Source organism: Falco peregrinus, chromosome 3 (genome assembly GCF_023634155.1).
Source record: "Falco peregrinus isolate bFalPer1 chromosome 3, bFalPer1.pri, whole genome shotgun sequence".
NCBI lineage: Eukaryota > Metazoa > Chordata > Aves > Falconiformes > Falconidae > Falco > Falco peregrinus.
Window position 1 is genome coordinate 98,594,095 of NC_073723.1, and position 16,070 is coordinate 98,610,164.

Genomic DNA, 16,070 nt, shown 5'->3' on the forward strand with positions numbered 1-16,070 from the left:
AGAGGGAAGAAATGGACCAAAGACCACCTACAATTCAAGAGGACACTGCTGAAGGAAAAAAGAGAATTAATACAAACTCACATTAACATTGCTGCCACCACATTGTCCCTCCTTGCCCTTTTTCTTTGAGACGAGTAAAAAAACATTACGCCATAGCTGTTTCAGAGCACTTAGAAATGCTGTTATACAACAGAGAAGTGCAAGAAGCAGCATTACGGTAAATATTTACTGCAGGATGCAAGGCTAGAGCATCTTAAGGGCCAGTCGTATCATCTTGTTTGCTAGCGCATGCAGTGTCACTTTTATTACTTTTTTCAGACTACCCCGTGCTACATCTTGGACACTTCATGGGCGCTCCCAGTTTTCCTTCTTCCCTTCACTCCCCCTCTCGTGCCAATCCAGCAAGGAGGGACATTCTGGGATGACGAGGGCTGTGACTGCCACAGAGCAGTGCCAGGGGCTGCTCACCAGCGCAGCCTGCACAGGGCAGAGGTGTGACAAGAGGGGACAGGATTTTGGCTGCAGCCAAAACCAAGGGCATGGCTTTGAGCAGCATATGACAAGGGTGGAGGCAGGGCTGTGGGGCAGCAAATTTATCCAATTTAGTAATTCTTTTTTTGGGTGGCTGTCAAAATGGTCAAGTCTTGAAGGTGAGAAAAGGTAAACACCACTGGATAATAAAAGAAAGGGAAAAAAACCCAACCCAAAACCCCAAAAAAATTTTCAAAAGATTTTCCTTCTTTCCTCTTTAACATTCCCCATAAAATAGCCTTCAAGCTGGCCTCTATTACAGGCTGTTACTTTTTTGGTCTAGTGTTTTATATGCACAGTTCACAAATACGCTGAAGGCATAATTCAAGATGGCTTTCCATCCCAATAGATTCAGCGACCTACAAAAACCAGAGTAATATATTCCTAACCTTGAAAGAAGTGTGGTCCAGGTTTAACATTATATGTGTTCTCCAGTGGGACAAATAGTCCACACCCAGCTCAAGGCTCTAGTTTCAATACTGTTTATGAGCTATTTAAGAAATGCGATTTTTTTCCCGCATCACGGAATGGTTGCTCATAATCACTCGGCAATACTATGGCTCAAGTAGCACATCATTCAGTCGGAGCCTCGCGAATCTGGCAGATCCTCCACAGGGCCAGCTACAGCTAAGGTTTACAAAGTGGTCTCAATTATAATTCCATTTCACACAGTCATAACTTTTGGAAGCATTTATATCTCAGCCTGATGTTTTCCAGGATTGACCTAAGCTTGTGGCTTAAACTTTCCTTGAAAGGCTGAAGGGGGGTGGGGGTGGGGGGAAGAGTTTTAACTCCATTTATAAGCACCTATAGCAAAATGGCTTAAACAAGAGAACTGGCAGATGTTATGCAGAAGGTGTTGAATTTCTTTTTAAAATTATCTTAATTTCACTAAGTTGGAAATATTTTTAAACTGCCTAGTGAGCAAGCTCATTTAAAAAAAAAATAGCCTAAATCTTCAGGTATGCATTTAATACCAAATGCTGGCACTACACAAGTTGTTGGCAAAACTCCCACTTACTTCAATGAAAATGTGATTTGGCCATGAAAGGAGGGACATGTATGCGTGTCTACTTAAATAAGTCTGCACTTAACACCAGATTATTTTATATTTTTCCTGCTGGAATCAAGAGATTTCTCATCGTTGTACACTGATGATCTCAAGCTTCTTTTCTCCATTTTGTTTTTAATTTTAAACACAAGACAGGTAGGAAATTAACTGCAGAAAGGATACATGGAATGCAAATTTTTTAAGAGACCACTGTTTACTCTGGTTATATGGCACCCAGCAGAATAGAATCCTTGTCTATTAATTAGGCTCTTAGGTGCTTAAATAATACAAATAATTAACAGTAATGCCATCTTAATGCTGAGTTAAGGTATTTCATTAAAAAGTTAACATTGTTCCAGGAGCGTTAATCGGGCTGTCGTGCACATTTTCTTCTCTCTCTTGCCAATGTAAATTTAATTTGTTGTTCTTCTCTATTAGCATACAACCATTGCATACATTAGGCATACAAAATGTTCACTTATTGCTGCTTGAGTGATTTTAATTTTCAGATTTCCTTGAACATTTTTGCATGGCTATTGCAACAGAGCACTAACCCTCGTTCCTCCTCCTTAAATTCTGTCATTTCTCTGCTGTGCCCTGCATCAGTTCACCATAAACTCTGCCATCTCTTTGTGCTCTTTTATGCATTTTCACTCATGTACCATATGTGATATAAAATACAGTCTGAAAACACAGGGGGGTGGGAGGGTGGGAAGTGTTGTGAACAGTTTAAACAGAAAAGTGTGTCCTTTAATCCAACTAGTGTTGATAGCTGCCTCTGATGGGATAATGCCTCAAAGGCAAAACTCTAGCCTCAAGTTGCAACATGCAGGTCCTGTAAGCTCCGACTCGAAACACATCAAAAACAAAGGGAAGGGCTACACAAAAATTAAAACCACAAGTTTGTTACTATGTCATGGCTGCTGAGGCAGTACAGATGGAGGTGGGTCATTCAACAGTTCATTTGTATGCTGCTGTTGTCATGTTTTTACAAACTATTGTCACATTTTTGTCACGTGTCATATTTGACAGCAGACCATAAACCAAGAATTCTGTTAAATAAGTGATTCTCACTCAGGCATTAGCCCTGGCAGACACCTGCTGGGAGAAATAATGAAACCTCCATTTTGCAATCAACTACATTTTACTGCCTATTCTTGACACTTAATGGTTGTTAAATGTCAGCAGGTCACTGCAAATTTGTGATTTTAAGTGTCTGAGTACCCAAACAGAAGTCAGTTCTGAGATATTTTTTTTCCCCTTGGTTAAATGCTTTTAAAGGAAGGTGGGGGGAGATTTGTATTAAAGCTTGGCAGCACTGCAACCTCTTTGGAAAACATCTTTGGAAAGGTCCAAAAGATATTCTGAAGCAACATTTAAAAACATTGAATAAAATACAGGTATCGATATCTGTAGTTGTACTACCTACAAAAATAAACAGCAGGGAAAGGAGAAGATCGTGAAATCTGGAGACCAAGACACCACACCACGTTGTTTTTTTTCCCGGGTGAAATGAAGAGCAGGCCGGAGGAAAGTGGCGATATAAAGTCTCTCTGGAAAGCTCTCCGACAACCTACCTGCATCGTGCCTGACCGATGGATAAAGAGAGAGACCCAGAGCTCTGCAGCATTAATTGAACAGGGGTTCGGTTAAGCATAAAGGCAAACGGAGCATAAAGTTGTATACGGACACTAACAAGCAGCGGCAAAAGGCCAATGAAACCACAGCCCTTACCTATGAGTGGGAGTTCGTCCATGGTAATGCCCTGAGATTTGAGGTGCTTCTTGATACAGGCCAGCCGCTGCACGTTGGGTCCCCAGCGCCTGCCTAGCTTGTGTATGTGCTGAATCTGTGTCACAAACCGCATTTCATCATTTAGCTTGCACTCAGGTCTCCAGTCTGGAGGAGGAATCACCCTGCACATCCCATACTTCTCTACCTGAGCTCGGACTGACTCAATGTATATCAGTGGGTCATGAAATTCCTTGGTGGAGGGCCTAAGGATGGGAATCTCCCCCAGCATCCCCCACCCAGACTTACTACTGCCCTTTTCGTGCTTTCCCATTGAGTCTTGTGGCTTGTGCAAGGACTCCGCTTGAGAGGTAGAACGATTTTCACAGGAGGCATTTTCAGTTTTGCCATGTGCTTGTTTCCCTGGCGTACTCTTTCCAGCAGTGGCTCTTTTCGGCCTATTTCTTTCCAAACTCTTCTCTGGCACTTCCTTTTTAAGGTGTCCATTCAGCAAAGGCTTTTCTACGGCTGCCTTTTTGCTGGCAGCTTCTGCCAAGTTGATGGCCCCTTTCATTCTCTTGGTGGGCGACTGTATTTTGTCTATGTGATTCGTCTCTTCCAGCCTCCTCTTCGAATTGCGCAGCCCCTCCCTTAACTGTCTCCCCACCTCCTTAGTGCATGTCTTTTGGTTCAACTTGCCATTGACTTTTACACCATTAACAGCGGCATTGTTAGACTTGGATGCTCCAAGGGATAGCACCTGTTTGCGGGTTTTTGCATTGCTACTTTCTATTTTCCCTGAGATTGTGTGGTTGACAGGTGAACTGGGTTTGTGGTGATTTAGTTTGGTTTCCTTGACCAGTTCTTTCTTGGCTTTGGTGTATGTGACAGTTCCCTTTGTCACTGTTGCAGTGTACTTCACAGTTTTGGACGGTGAAGGTCTGACCTCTCTCATCTTTTTGGCACTGGCTGCATTTGCACTCGGAGATGACATTCGAGTGATTCCATTGACTTTAGAAACCTGCAATACCAGGAGTGTCGCACGGGGAGCAGAAGGAAGGAAAAAGAAAACAGAAAAGTAAATTAATAACATTGCCACTCAGCCACGGCATTCCAGTCGCTGGACAACCATACTCTGCAGTCCTGACTCCTGGCCCCTTTGTACAATCCTCATATAACAGTTTCCACCCAGGCAAGAGGAGGGACTGGGCATTTATAATAAACAAGTACAAGAGAACTGTTGTGTTTTTTTTAAAGAACAAACTGAAGAGTCCCCACATAGCCAATTTTGGAGGGTACGAAGCCTCTGGCATTCAGGGTGAGCTCCCTTGCACCACCCCCTCTTCCCTGTCTGCCTGAAAGCCTGTCACGGTACCACAAAACACAGGTAGCCCGATTTACAAACTAACACTTTCATTACATTCTTTTCTGGCCCTCAGGCACCACCTCTCTCCCACCCAACTTCCCTTAGGTGCACACACAGTTTAATACTTCTTAGCAGACAAACTAGCCAGCGTATACTATCTACTCAAACTGGAATGGACACATCTTGCAAAAAACACACACTGAGATTGAAACTAAACCTCTGTCTATACATACACACATATAAAAAGAAATATTGAACACATTATGCATCTAACAGATCAGGACAACCATGAAGAATCCAGTCTATCACATATATAAAATCTTGGGAGGCATCTTGTTCCTGAAGTTATTAATTTGAAATAAAAATGCATACAGCAGTTCAATGCATTTTTTGAAAGTTTGATATCTGAGCAGTTTTGCTGACACACATTTATTAGATCATATTCATCACCCACTAAAATGTCATTGCAACTTGAAATTGCTAGACTCCACTGCTTCCTGTTAGACATTTAAACCCAGCTATGAAACTAGAATTTGTACTTTCACTGTAAGACGTGTTAAGCACTGAAAACAACCCTCAGCTTCGAAGGGAATTGTTACAGCTCAGCACTGTCAAAGCTAAGCTCCACTACGAAGAAAATGAAGTCCAAGTTTAAATGCTGAAATTTGTTTGAGGTTTAAACACTGCCTTCTCACCTCCTTAAACTACTGTAAATGCAGAAAAAGATACCCCAAAATTGACAAACATATCCAAAAATCAGGATCATTTTGATTAAAGTGCTCAAAGGGAAAGCATATAGTACAATCAGCCCTCATCAGCACTCAGGTGAATAACACCATTCCTGCAAAGTTATAATACTTCCCTGTGGGATTTCAAATTCCTTGCCAAATTCGTAACTATGGAAGCTTCCCCCATATAAATGCAAGAATTGTCTTCACTTATAAAGTAAGGATAAACTGTTATAAAACAGGGATCAAATAGAGACTGAAAAGATCACGCTATGGTCCTGCATTAAGTGACTTGCAGAAGAGGAACTGGAACGTGGGCATTCTGTGTACACACACATGTATGTGTACAACACACGTTCACTGTGTGCATTTTCTCCTTTGTGCTCCAGAAGCTGGAGCAGGAATGACGTGCTTTTAAAACCCATCCATATTCCTGTCCTTCCTGTGCTTCCAAGGTAGAAAAACAGTTAAGGAAAATCCAGTTAACTGATGACACCAGTTTTTACCTTGAGCTTTCCAAAGACATATGAGATATCATCTTGAAAGCCAACACTTGCTAAGAGAAATTCGTTTACCCATTTTCCTTGAAATTCAGGCAGTACTCTGCATTTGAAATGGAGGCTTAGGTTTGACTTTTACAGCCCTTTTTCATGCTGCAGAGCAGACCGGGGTAGAGCTGCTAAGACACTGCCTCTTGCCTGCAGCAGTCAACATCTCTGGCTTTATAAATAGCCAAGAACATCGATTACAGATTTCACCTAGACTAATAGAGAAGAATTGATTGAGAACTAGAAAGGAAAGGTGATCTGGGTGACAGTGATCATGAAATGAGTTTTCATTCTAAGATGTGACAACAGTAGAGAAAGGACAAAGACTTAAAAAAAAAAAAAGGCAAACAAAACAAACAGCAAAAAAAACCCACCCCAAAGCAAAGCAATTCCCACTCAGAGGAATGGCAGAAAACACAGGCCATTATGCCTTTCACACAGTCCTCTAATGACTGGAAAATTAGAAGAGAATCACAGTAAAAAAGTGGAAACGTGATTATGTGACTAAGAGCAACTATGCAACAACAGCAAAAGCAGGCATGCGTAAAATCAGAAAGGCCAAGGAGCTAAAAAAACTTCACTTTCATAAAATGAAACAGAAAAGAAATTATAAATACCTTAAAAATACAAAGACGACAAAGAACAGCAGAGATCAACCACTACACAAGGAAGGAAAACAAATGCAAGTTTGGCTAAAGTGTTTGTGCTTCTTTGGCATTAGTCTTCACCAAAAGTACCACTGGTTGAATGCTTACCAGATACCTAACATAACCAACCAGATACATAACATAAGCAATTTCAGCAAAAGAGCTAGGAAGTAAACCCCAGTAAGCTAAAATGTACCTAGATAACCTTAGGGCATGGCTCCTGGAAATAAGCTGAGGGCAGGCAAAGTCTAACTTCAAACCATAAAATCATTCTGGAACAAACTATCAAAAAGTTATTTTGTAAATACACAAACAATAGTAAGATAATGTCAAAAAAAAAAAGAAGAATACAAGCAAAACAAAAAATCCTACCCATAGTTTTGCCAAAATAGCACATCAAGCTTATTTAATCATCTTCTGGTAGACTGCTGGCTGAGCAGGTAAAGAAACACCTCTGTTTCAGCAGGGCTTCCACTGTGCCACATGGCATTCCGTTAAACAAGCTCATGAGACACGTCGTAGACATTACTATAAATAATTACTCTAAAGCGCTTCACAAGGGATTAAATAAAGCCACCCTCAAGAGAAGTTACTGTTGTCATCGTTCACTGCCATCCTTGGAGAGCATTTCAGGTGACTTTCTGCAGGGACTTGTCTTGGCCTTGGCTCTACCAAGTACTTCCATCAGTAACTTGGATTATCATAAAATTTCTCAGTGACACACACCTGGAAGGGGCTGTAATAAGCCCTCTGGAGACAAGGTCCAAATCAAAGGCAATCTTGAAGAACTTATTTCAGAACATTTCTACAATTTGAGGAAGCGCTACTTTTAGGAAGGACAAATCAAATGCATGTAGGGGAGGGAGGAGATAACATCTGGGGACCACAGCGAGATGCAAAACACAACAGTAGTACAAAGCACGCAAGTCACTTTCCAAGACCTATTATGAATTCAGAACGGTGAATGCAAGGGACGGGAAAGCACCGGCTTCCCTGACCAGGGCTGGACCCAGCACTGGGCCCACACTTTGAAAAAACTTCAGACAGTGGAGTAAGTCTAAAGGAGCACAAAGCGCTCAAGTAGTTGGAAAAAATGATCTCTACTGAAAAGCCAAGAGAGCTGAGCTTATTTGGTCTGAAAGAGAAGCCTATGGGAGAACTCTGTAGCAGTCTTCGATTCATAAGGAGCTCCTCTGAAAAGAGACAGTAACTGCTTTTTCCATGTTCACTGGGAAAAGCAGGAGGAAAAAAAACCCTTTAGTGGACTACAACAATGATCCAAGGCACAACTAGGAAAACATGCTCAGTAGCAGAAAAGGAAAACGCTGGAAGAAACTGTCAATGGCTGTTGTGGAGTCTCCTCTACCAGAAGGTTTCAAGGAGGCCACAGCTATACCTCAGAGCAAGCAGTCAGGCTGCGAGGAGGCGTCTTGTCGCTCCAGCCTTCCAGTGATTTTTTTCTGAGGAAGTTGTGACCAGAAGCCTGAAGGGCCACCTGGGGCACTCCTTCAGCAAGGGGTGGTGGCACAGGGCCTAAGGACAAAACACAGTCACGGAGAAAGTGCTTGTGGAGAAAGACAGAATCCCACAGCTCCTGTATTTCAAAGGAAAACACACCATCAGCCTCATCAGCTTTAGGACAGAATTAAAACTGCCAAGATACAAAACCCTGCAAAACTGAATTCATCAAGAAAACAGCAACTTATCACAATTGTTTAAAGTTGTTAGAATACCTCCACACGAGGGCTTAGATCTCTCAGGACCAAATCTTGAACTGAACAGGTATATAAGCTTTGGCTATCTAACCTCCAATCTTAAATTATAAGCACATTATTCTGAGTTTGTATTCAAACCAAGTGATTACTCCAATGATGAACAGCACCTGAAGTAGAGAACATCTGGCTTTGAGAATACCATAAGGAGTTCACTTATTTCTCTCTGGTTGCTAACTGAGGAGACCCCACAAGAAACAAACACCCCTGCCAACTTCCTCAAGACCATCATCTTTCTAGAGCAGACACAACTCGATGGTTTTCAAATGCTTCTCCCTCTTCCCTCCCCGGATACCCACAAGTATCTTGAGTGTTTTCACAGAGGACAGCATAATGTTTAAGATGCAGCAGTGCTATATAGACAAGAACAGACCACACTTCAAATGGGAATAGGCTGCAACAAATGTCTTCCAGCTGGAAACAAGTACAACAAATAAGGTGGTCATAGCCCACCATCAAAGCAACAGTCGGACTCAGGATTTCACACTGACAAACGTGAAAATCTGGCTGGTCAGTCATCACCTACATGTTCTTGGTCTGTACTTGTTTCTGAGGACACATGAGATGACTGGAACGAAAAGAAACAAGAAATTGTGGTAGGCATGTTCCTACCTTTCTACTGTTGATATGTCTCCCCCTAAACCAACCAAACACACAGAGTCAGCCTAAAAAATTGGCCACACTGCCAGGTGCGCAGGTTCACCAAATGGGGGTCTATGACACAGCTCCATCCCGAGGCATTGCTTACACTGAGCACATAAGGAGGAAGTAAATTAAATTCAAACAGAATCATTTAAATTGGAAAAGGCCTGTAAGATCATCTAGTCCACCCATTAACCCAACACTGCCAATCCACCACTAAACCCTGCCCCTAAGCACCACACCTGCACATCTTTTAAATACCTCCAGGGATGTGACTCAACCACTTCCCTGGGCTGCCTGTACCAATGCTTGTCAACCCCTTCACTGAAGGAATTTTTCCTAAAGTCCAGTCTAAAACTCCCCTGGCACAACTTTTGAAGCCGTTTCCCATTTTATCCAGGCTGAACACCCCCAGTTGCCCTGCCCCTGCCCCAGCCCCTGCCCCGCTCTGGTCACGCTCCAGCCCCTCAGTGCCCCCCTGCAGTGAGGGGCCAGAGCTGAGCCCGGGGCTCAAGGTGCGGCCTCACCAGTGCCCAGCACAGGGGACGGTCACTGCCCGGGTCCTGCTGGCCACACTATTGCTGACACCAGCCAGAGTGCTGCTGGCCCCCTTGGCCACCTGGGCACGCTGGGGGCTCATGCCCAGCCGCCTGCTGACCGGCCCCCCCCCAGCCCTTCCCCGCCGGGCAGTTCCCAGCCCCCTGCCCCCAGCCCGCAGCGCTGCGGGGGGTGGGTGTCACCCGGGTGTGGGACCCGGCACGGAGCCGTGTTGAACCTCCTACAAGTGGCCTCGGCCCATCGGCCCAGCCTGCCCAGACCCCCCTGCAGAGCCTCCTGCCCCCCAGCCCATCAACACTCCCCCCCAGCTTGGTGTCGCCTCCAGCTTACTGAGGGAGCGCTCGATCCCCTCGTCCAGGTCATTGATGGAGACATTAACCAGGCCTGGCCCCAGCGCTGAGCCTGGGGAACGCCGCTTGTGACCGGCCACCACCTGGATGTCACTGCATTCACCCAGCCAGTTTTCACCCAGTGCAGAGTACGCCCGTCCAAGCCATGAGCAGCCAGTTTCTCCAGGAGAACGCAGTGGGAAATGGTGTCAAAGGCTTTACTAAAGTCTACGTAGGCAGCACCCACAGCCTTTCCCTCACCCACTAAGCAGATCACCTTGTAGTAACAAAGTGACTGACATCAGCCTTACAGACTCAAAGTCTTGAGCTAAAGGTGAAACTAGGGATACCAATAACCTTATTTTTGCTTTTCAGCTATCTTGTCAGTTTTGCTAACATGTATTTTTTTTCAGACCACTCTTTTCCCCACTTCACTGAACAGTTGCCTTGAAGAAAAGATGGTACAATACATATTAATTTTTTTTTGTCTTTTAAAAAGCAAATGAGACGAGCACATAGTCCTGCAGCAATGTGTTGGATTTGATCTGGACACACACCTCTCCATAGCACGTGGAATACAGCCTCCAGACACATACATACACAAAACAAAGCCAACAAGCAACGTCTTATATAACAACCCCAGTAATAACAGCAACATTAGCAATACGAACGACAGTTTTGGTCCCAAACAAATTCAAGTTCTGCAACTGATCTCGAATTCATTCATAAAAATACTTCCACACTGATAGTTTTGCAGGGCTAAATTACCATCTCAGGCCAAGAGAGGGCCCCATTGAACTGCAGTTCCTTTGCCCACAGCCCCTTTGATGTAGGGGATTTGCGAAGACAGCAAGGGAGGAAGAAAGAGAGGGAATGCATGACAAGTGCAAGGGCACACCAGAAGAGGAAAGAAAGAGAGGAAAAAAGAAAATCTCCAGTAATGTCTTGTGTTTTGCCTTTATTTTCTGTAAGGCTGACCAAAATAAAAACCACACACATAAATAAACCATGTAAATGCACATGAACAAGGAGCAAAAACATACTGGAAGAAGGAGGAATGTACGACTCACACCCTCAGAAAACAACTCTCCTTTTGGATAATAATGAAAAAGTCAAAAACTCGGGACAAGGTCTGAAAATTTAGCAATGTCACATAACTGGTAAGTGTAAGGTTTTGTACAAGCAAAGTCTTTCTGTCAGACAACACGCACAATCCACCTTTAATTCATTACAACCACATTTAACTTGGTAAGAAAGTACTTATGTTACTATGGGTTTCAGAAGAAAATTCAAATGCCTACTCATTTTTAAAAAATAAACAGAAAAAGATGATCAGCTCACCTTACAGCCCCCTTACTTTCTGAAGCTTGAGGACTGTACCGTGATGAGTCTATGTGGTGTGACTGTTGCTCATACCTGCATTGCTTTAGAATTTCTCTCCATTTTGCATTGCACAATTGAAAATCATAGAATTATAGAAATATAGAATCATTTAGGTTGGAAAAGACCTTTAACGTAGTCAAGTCCAACTGTTAACGTAGCACTGCCAAGGCCACCACTAAACCCTGTCCCTAATCACTGCATCTACGTGGGTTTTAAACACCTCCAGGGATGGTGACTCCACCACCTCCGTGGCCAGACTGCTCCAGAGCTTGACAGCCCTTTTGGTGAAGAAATTTTTCCTAATATCTGATCTAAACCTCCCCTGGCACAGCTTGAGGCAGTTTCCTCTTGCCCTGTCACTTACCTATGAGAAGGGACTGACTCCCTCTGCTCCTTGAGGAGAGCTGTATGGTCCCCCCCGAGCCCCCTCCTCTCCAGGCTGAAGCCCCCGGTTCCCCCAGCCTCCCCCCCCAGCCCCTGCCCCAGCCCCTGCCCCACTCTGGTCACGCTCCAGCCCCTCAGTGCCCCCCTGCAGTGAGGGGCCAGAGCTGAGCCCGGGGCTCAAGGTGCGGCCTCACCAGTGCCCAGCACAGGGGACGGTCACTGCCCGGGTCCTGCTGGCCACACTATTGCTGACACCAGCCAGAGTGCTGCTGGCCCCCTTGGCCACCTGGGCACGCTGGGGGCTCATGCCCAGCCGCCTGCTGACCGGCCCCCCCCCAGCCCTTCCCCGCCAGGCAGTTCCCAGCCCCCTGCCCCCAGCCCGCAGCGCTGCGGGGGGTGGGTGTCACCCGGGTGTGGGACCCGGCACGGAGCCGTGTTGAACCTCCTACAAGTGGCCTCGGCCCATCGGCCCAGCCTGCCCAGACCCCCCCTGCAGAGCCTCCTGCCCCCCAGCCCATCAACACTCCCCCCAGCTTGGTGTCGCCTCCAGCTTACTGAGGGAGCGCTCGATCCCCTCGTCCAGGTCATTGATGGAGACGTTAACCAGGCCTGGCCCCAGCGCTGAGCAGGCCTCTGAGCTTTGTGTTGCTCACCTGAATGTAATGTCAGCTTCTCTACAGTGCCAGTGAGCCTCTAAGACAACCTGGGCACACCAGCCATACACAAAATTTGTTCATTCTTCCATGTGCTGCTCACCTTGCACCGTCAGCTGAGAGGCCAACAAGAGTGCCCGTCAGAAAGTTTTAATAAATAGCGATGTGAACTTCACTCTTTCATATGTATATGCTGGGTAACATAAAAACAGGGTTGTAAAGCATGCTTTATCATACTGACTTCCTGTATGCATCAGTTGTCTTTATTCTTTCTTTTTCTCTTTCTCTCTCTTTCACTGAAAATTAACTCTCTGCTGTTTTCTTTCAAGGAGACTTTCAAGTCTCTGCTTTAGAGGACTGCCACGTTCAGTCTATGCCAGGCAGTGAAAAATGGAGCTGGCACCTTAAAAGTCTGCGTTTCCCATGTGTCCACAGTTAAGTACAATTCCTTACCTGTTTCCTTAAGTCCTGAGCCGATCTATGAAGAGTGTGGTGGTTGCTGTTAGCGGTGAGCCCTTTCGTAGAGGAGCCAGTGTTTGCAGTAGGATGGTGATTAGCAGCAGCCTGGTCTTTTCGGCTCTCAGCCTTATGTTCGCTGTTCCTCTCCTTCCCTGGTGTGGCCTCTTTGCTTTTGTGTTTCTGAGCAGGTTCTTTCTCCTTCGATGATTTGCTGGACCCATTGAAAACTGAGAAGAGAGAAAACCAGACTATTAAGGAAAAAAAAAAAAAAAAAAGAAAAAAAAAAATCATACTAGACCAACCTCTTAATTCAAAACAACCCAAACTTTCTCTGCTGTCAGTGTTGGGTATTCAGTGAGTGTCTTCTTACATCTAAAGTAAAATCAATACAGAAATAGAAGCGCTATTTTGCATATTTCTTTACATGAACAGATTTACTAAAGTATTTCCTTTGCTTGTTAACACACATTATCTTCAATATCCAAATTTAAACATACAAGGTATATTACTGTTTTGATTGACCTAAATTTAGACTTATCAGTTTGATTTTTGTTTATGACAGTTTTAATTAATTTTTTGCTGTTGCAGCAAGGGAATTCTAAACATAACCTAAACAGAAAAGGGATTTATTTTTACATTAAAGCAAAAGAAAGGAAATGTTCCATGAAAAAGCATGTTTTGTTTTCATCAGTATCCAAACTGCTGAACCAAACCGACAGCAGTTTGCCTGTAGCAGACGAGATGCAAATAGAAAAAGGTACTTCTGCGAAGAAAGGAAAATACTAAAATAATTTTGGAATATGTCATATGCAGTAATGCTGGGACCTACAGTGAGCACCCTAGCCTTCTGCTGAAGTGAAGGGGTAAGAAAGCACAGAACAGAAACCACATTTTTTGTACAGTATTATGCAAGCATATACAAGTCTATCTCAGCAAGTTCTGTTCCTGTGCCTCTGCTGAACTGAAGAACTGTCACTGTTCTTTTGTTGTCAGGGAACACGAAAAGCTGAGGTTAAAAACAAACACACACACATCACATTTCTCTATTTGTTTGTTAATCATAAATGTGAATTTATGTCAGTGCTGCCCCCTTTTCAGTGAAGCACTTGGCAGAGGTTCCCAGGGCTTGTGATCCAACACCCACAACACCAAGTGCCCTCCTGCCTTCTCTGCTCATCTGCTCTTGGGTTTTACCCCTGCCTTTTTGGCCAGGGTTTAGGAAAGGACGTAAATAAGAAAATCCATCAATACTTCATAGCACATGTATCTAAAAACTATTTACTACACACAACACACAACATCTGTTTGGGAATATTAACTAGATGAATTAAATTACTGGTTTCTTGTGAAATGAAAGCCTTCTTTTCTCACTAAACATGATGTACATACCTTTTTATCTAAATTGTGAAGCTTAGTTGTCTCTATAGATGTCCTGTAGTATCACACTAGTAGCAGCAGTAATAGTAGTAATAATAAACAACCAACAATCCTGCTGGACAGAAAAGGGGCATCTAAACCGCTCTGGAGTAGACACCTACCTTCAAACCTCCCCAACCAGCCATCTACCTTCCCACCACACCTCTAAAAGCCAAAACTCCAGCACGCTATTGACAGATTTGTTATTCAGGTCACTTCTCATATTCAGTAGGTCCTAAGTGTTGAAGCAGATTATGTAAAAACAATTTTAAAAAAAATCACAATTGCTCTTCCTCCTCTCTTCCCTCTTGCATAAATTGAGTAAGAACGAGAGAAAAGCTGTCGGCAGCGAAGTCACTGCTAATTCCCCCGTGGCTCCGTCACTCCCGCGCTCAGGAGCAACTGGCGCTGCCCCAGCCCGCCAAGGATTTTTCCGTGATTTCAGTGAAAGTCGCATAACCTCCGTGTCTCATTTCCAGTGATGGAACCGATAATAATTGCCAACCCCTCTCAGGGAGTTCATGACAATACATTTATCCTCCTCTGTAAGGAGTTCTCACATCAGGTGGAAGGCGCTATAGACACACAAAGAACGACTATTTATTTTTAATAAGACATAGCACAAACAACCAATGGCAGCTTCATTGATATGTATTTCATCACTGCAAGGGATATTTTCCTTCGGGGGGAACAAATTGCATATACTGATCTGCTCATATGGAAACATTGTCAGAGAGATGAGTTTTCTGTATTCAGTTGCCGCCTTATAAACTGAAAATTACTAAAACAGAAAACACAGCCAAAAAGCCAAATTGTGCACTTTAATGGTTCACCAAAAAAAAACGCCACCACCACCAAACCCCAGCGAACATGAGACAAGGTATATTTTATATGCAACAGCTCATTAATTTTAAGTGTCGTGGGAACCCTGCCAGTTTTACCCTCTGAGTAATTATCTTTTGTCTTAATTTGTAAGATTCTTGAAAGGAGGAAGAGAGAAATGGGAGAGAAAAAATCTTCAGTCTCACAGGAAAAGCTTAAAAAGCTTAAAGCCTGAAAACAATAAAAAGGGAGAGATGCAGATGCAAAACAGTCCTAGTCAAGCTGTCTCTAGTAGATGGTATCAGTTTCTATAAAAATCAGTGCCTGTTTCTTCCAACACCTAGAATATTTTTATATCCAGCTAAATAGGTATAAAAACCTTTCTGCAGTAATAAGTTCTGCATAATTCACAAACATATTATGTGAACAAGTATCAAAACATTAACTTGATTAATTACAAAACATTATCACAAGCTAAGCATTTACAGGGGGGCTGGGGGCATGGAAATCCCCTGGACTATGATTTTGCCCCCACCTGAGTAAAAATGTAGAATTTATTGAGACAATGAATAAGTTATTTGGTACAACACAGGATTAAACTCTGGCCCTAAGACCTAGTAAGACAGTTCAGTAAAAAAAAGAAATGGCCAAAAAAAGACCAAAAAACTCCCCAAAGAAATCTCATTGCTGAAGAGCAACTAAGACTGAAACACCCACTTCTGAGGATGGAAAATAACAAAACCCCTAAAACCCCAACAATATAATGACTGCTGATTCCTTTGTGTTTTCCTGTGCAGTAAACTGCATTCTCCTTTGTGTCTGCCAGCTCTTCAATATTTCTGAGGCATTCAGAAAAGCAAAAAAGGTGTACCTTATGCTTTACTATGCCCAGATACAGGTGCGCCCCAGCTACAATCTCCTATCCTAGAGATAACTCTGACACGCGCAATATCCAAAGTTCTGCTCCCAGGGTTTTTTTCCTCATGAAAGAGTAGTCAACAAAGGTTTCATCTCTAAAGCAATAATTTCATTTAAAAACCAGAAAGTCAG

General features: G+C 43.6%; 1 protein-coding gene across 3 annotated transcripts in view; it reads right to left on the reverse strand.

Annotated features, from left to right (window-relative positions):
* Positions 1–16,070, reverse strand: part of JARID2 (jumonji and AT-rich interaction domain containing 2) — a 100,319-nt gene that overhangs the window by 28,307 nt on the left and 55,942 nt on the right. For all 3 annotated transcript variants that reach the window (XM_055799230.1, XM_055799231.1, XM_055799229.1), the window contains 2 exons: positions 12,777–13,009; positions 3,317–4,334 (listed from right to left, as the gene is read on the reverse strand). In XM_055799230.1, coding sequence (XP_055655205.1) covers positions 3,317–4,334; positions 12,777–13,009 — 1,251 coding nt within the window. The remainder of the gene's footprint in view (positions 1–3,316; positions 4,335–12,776; positions 13,010–16,070) is intronic.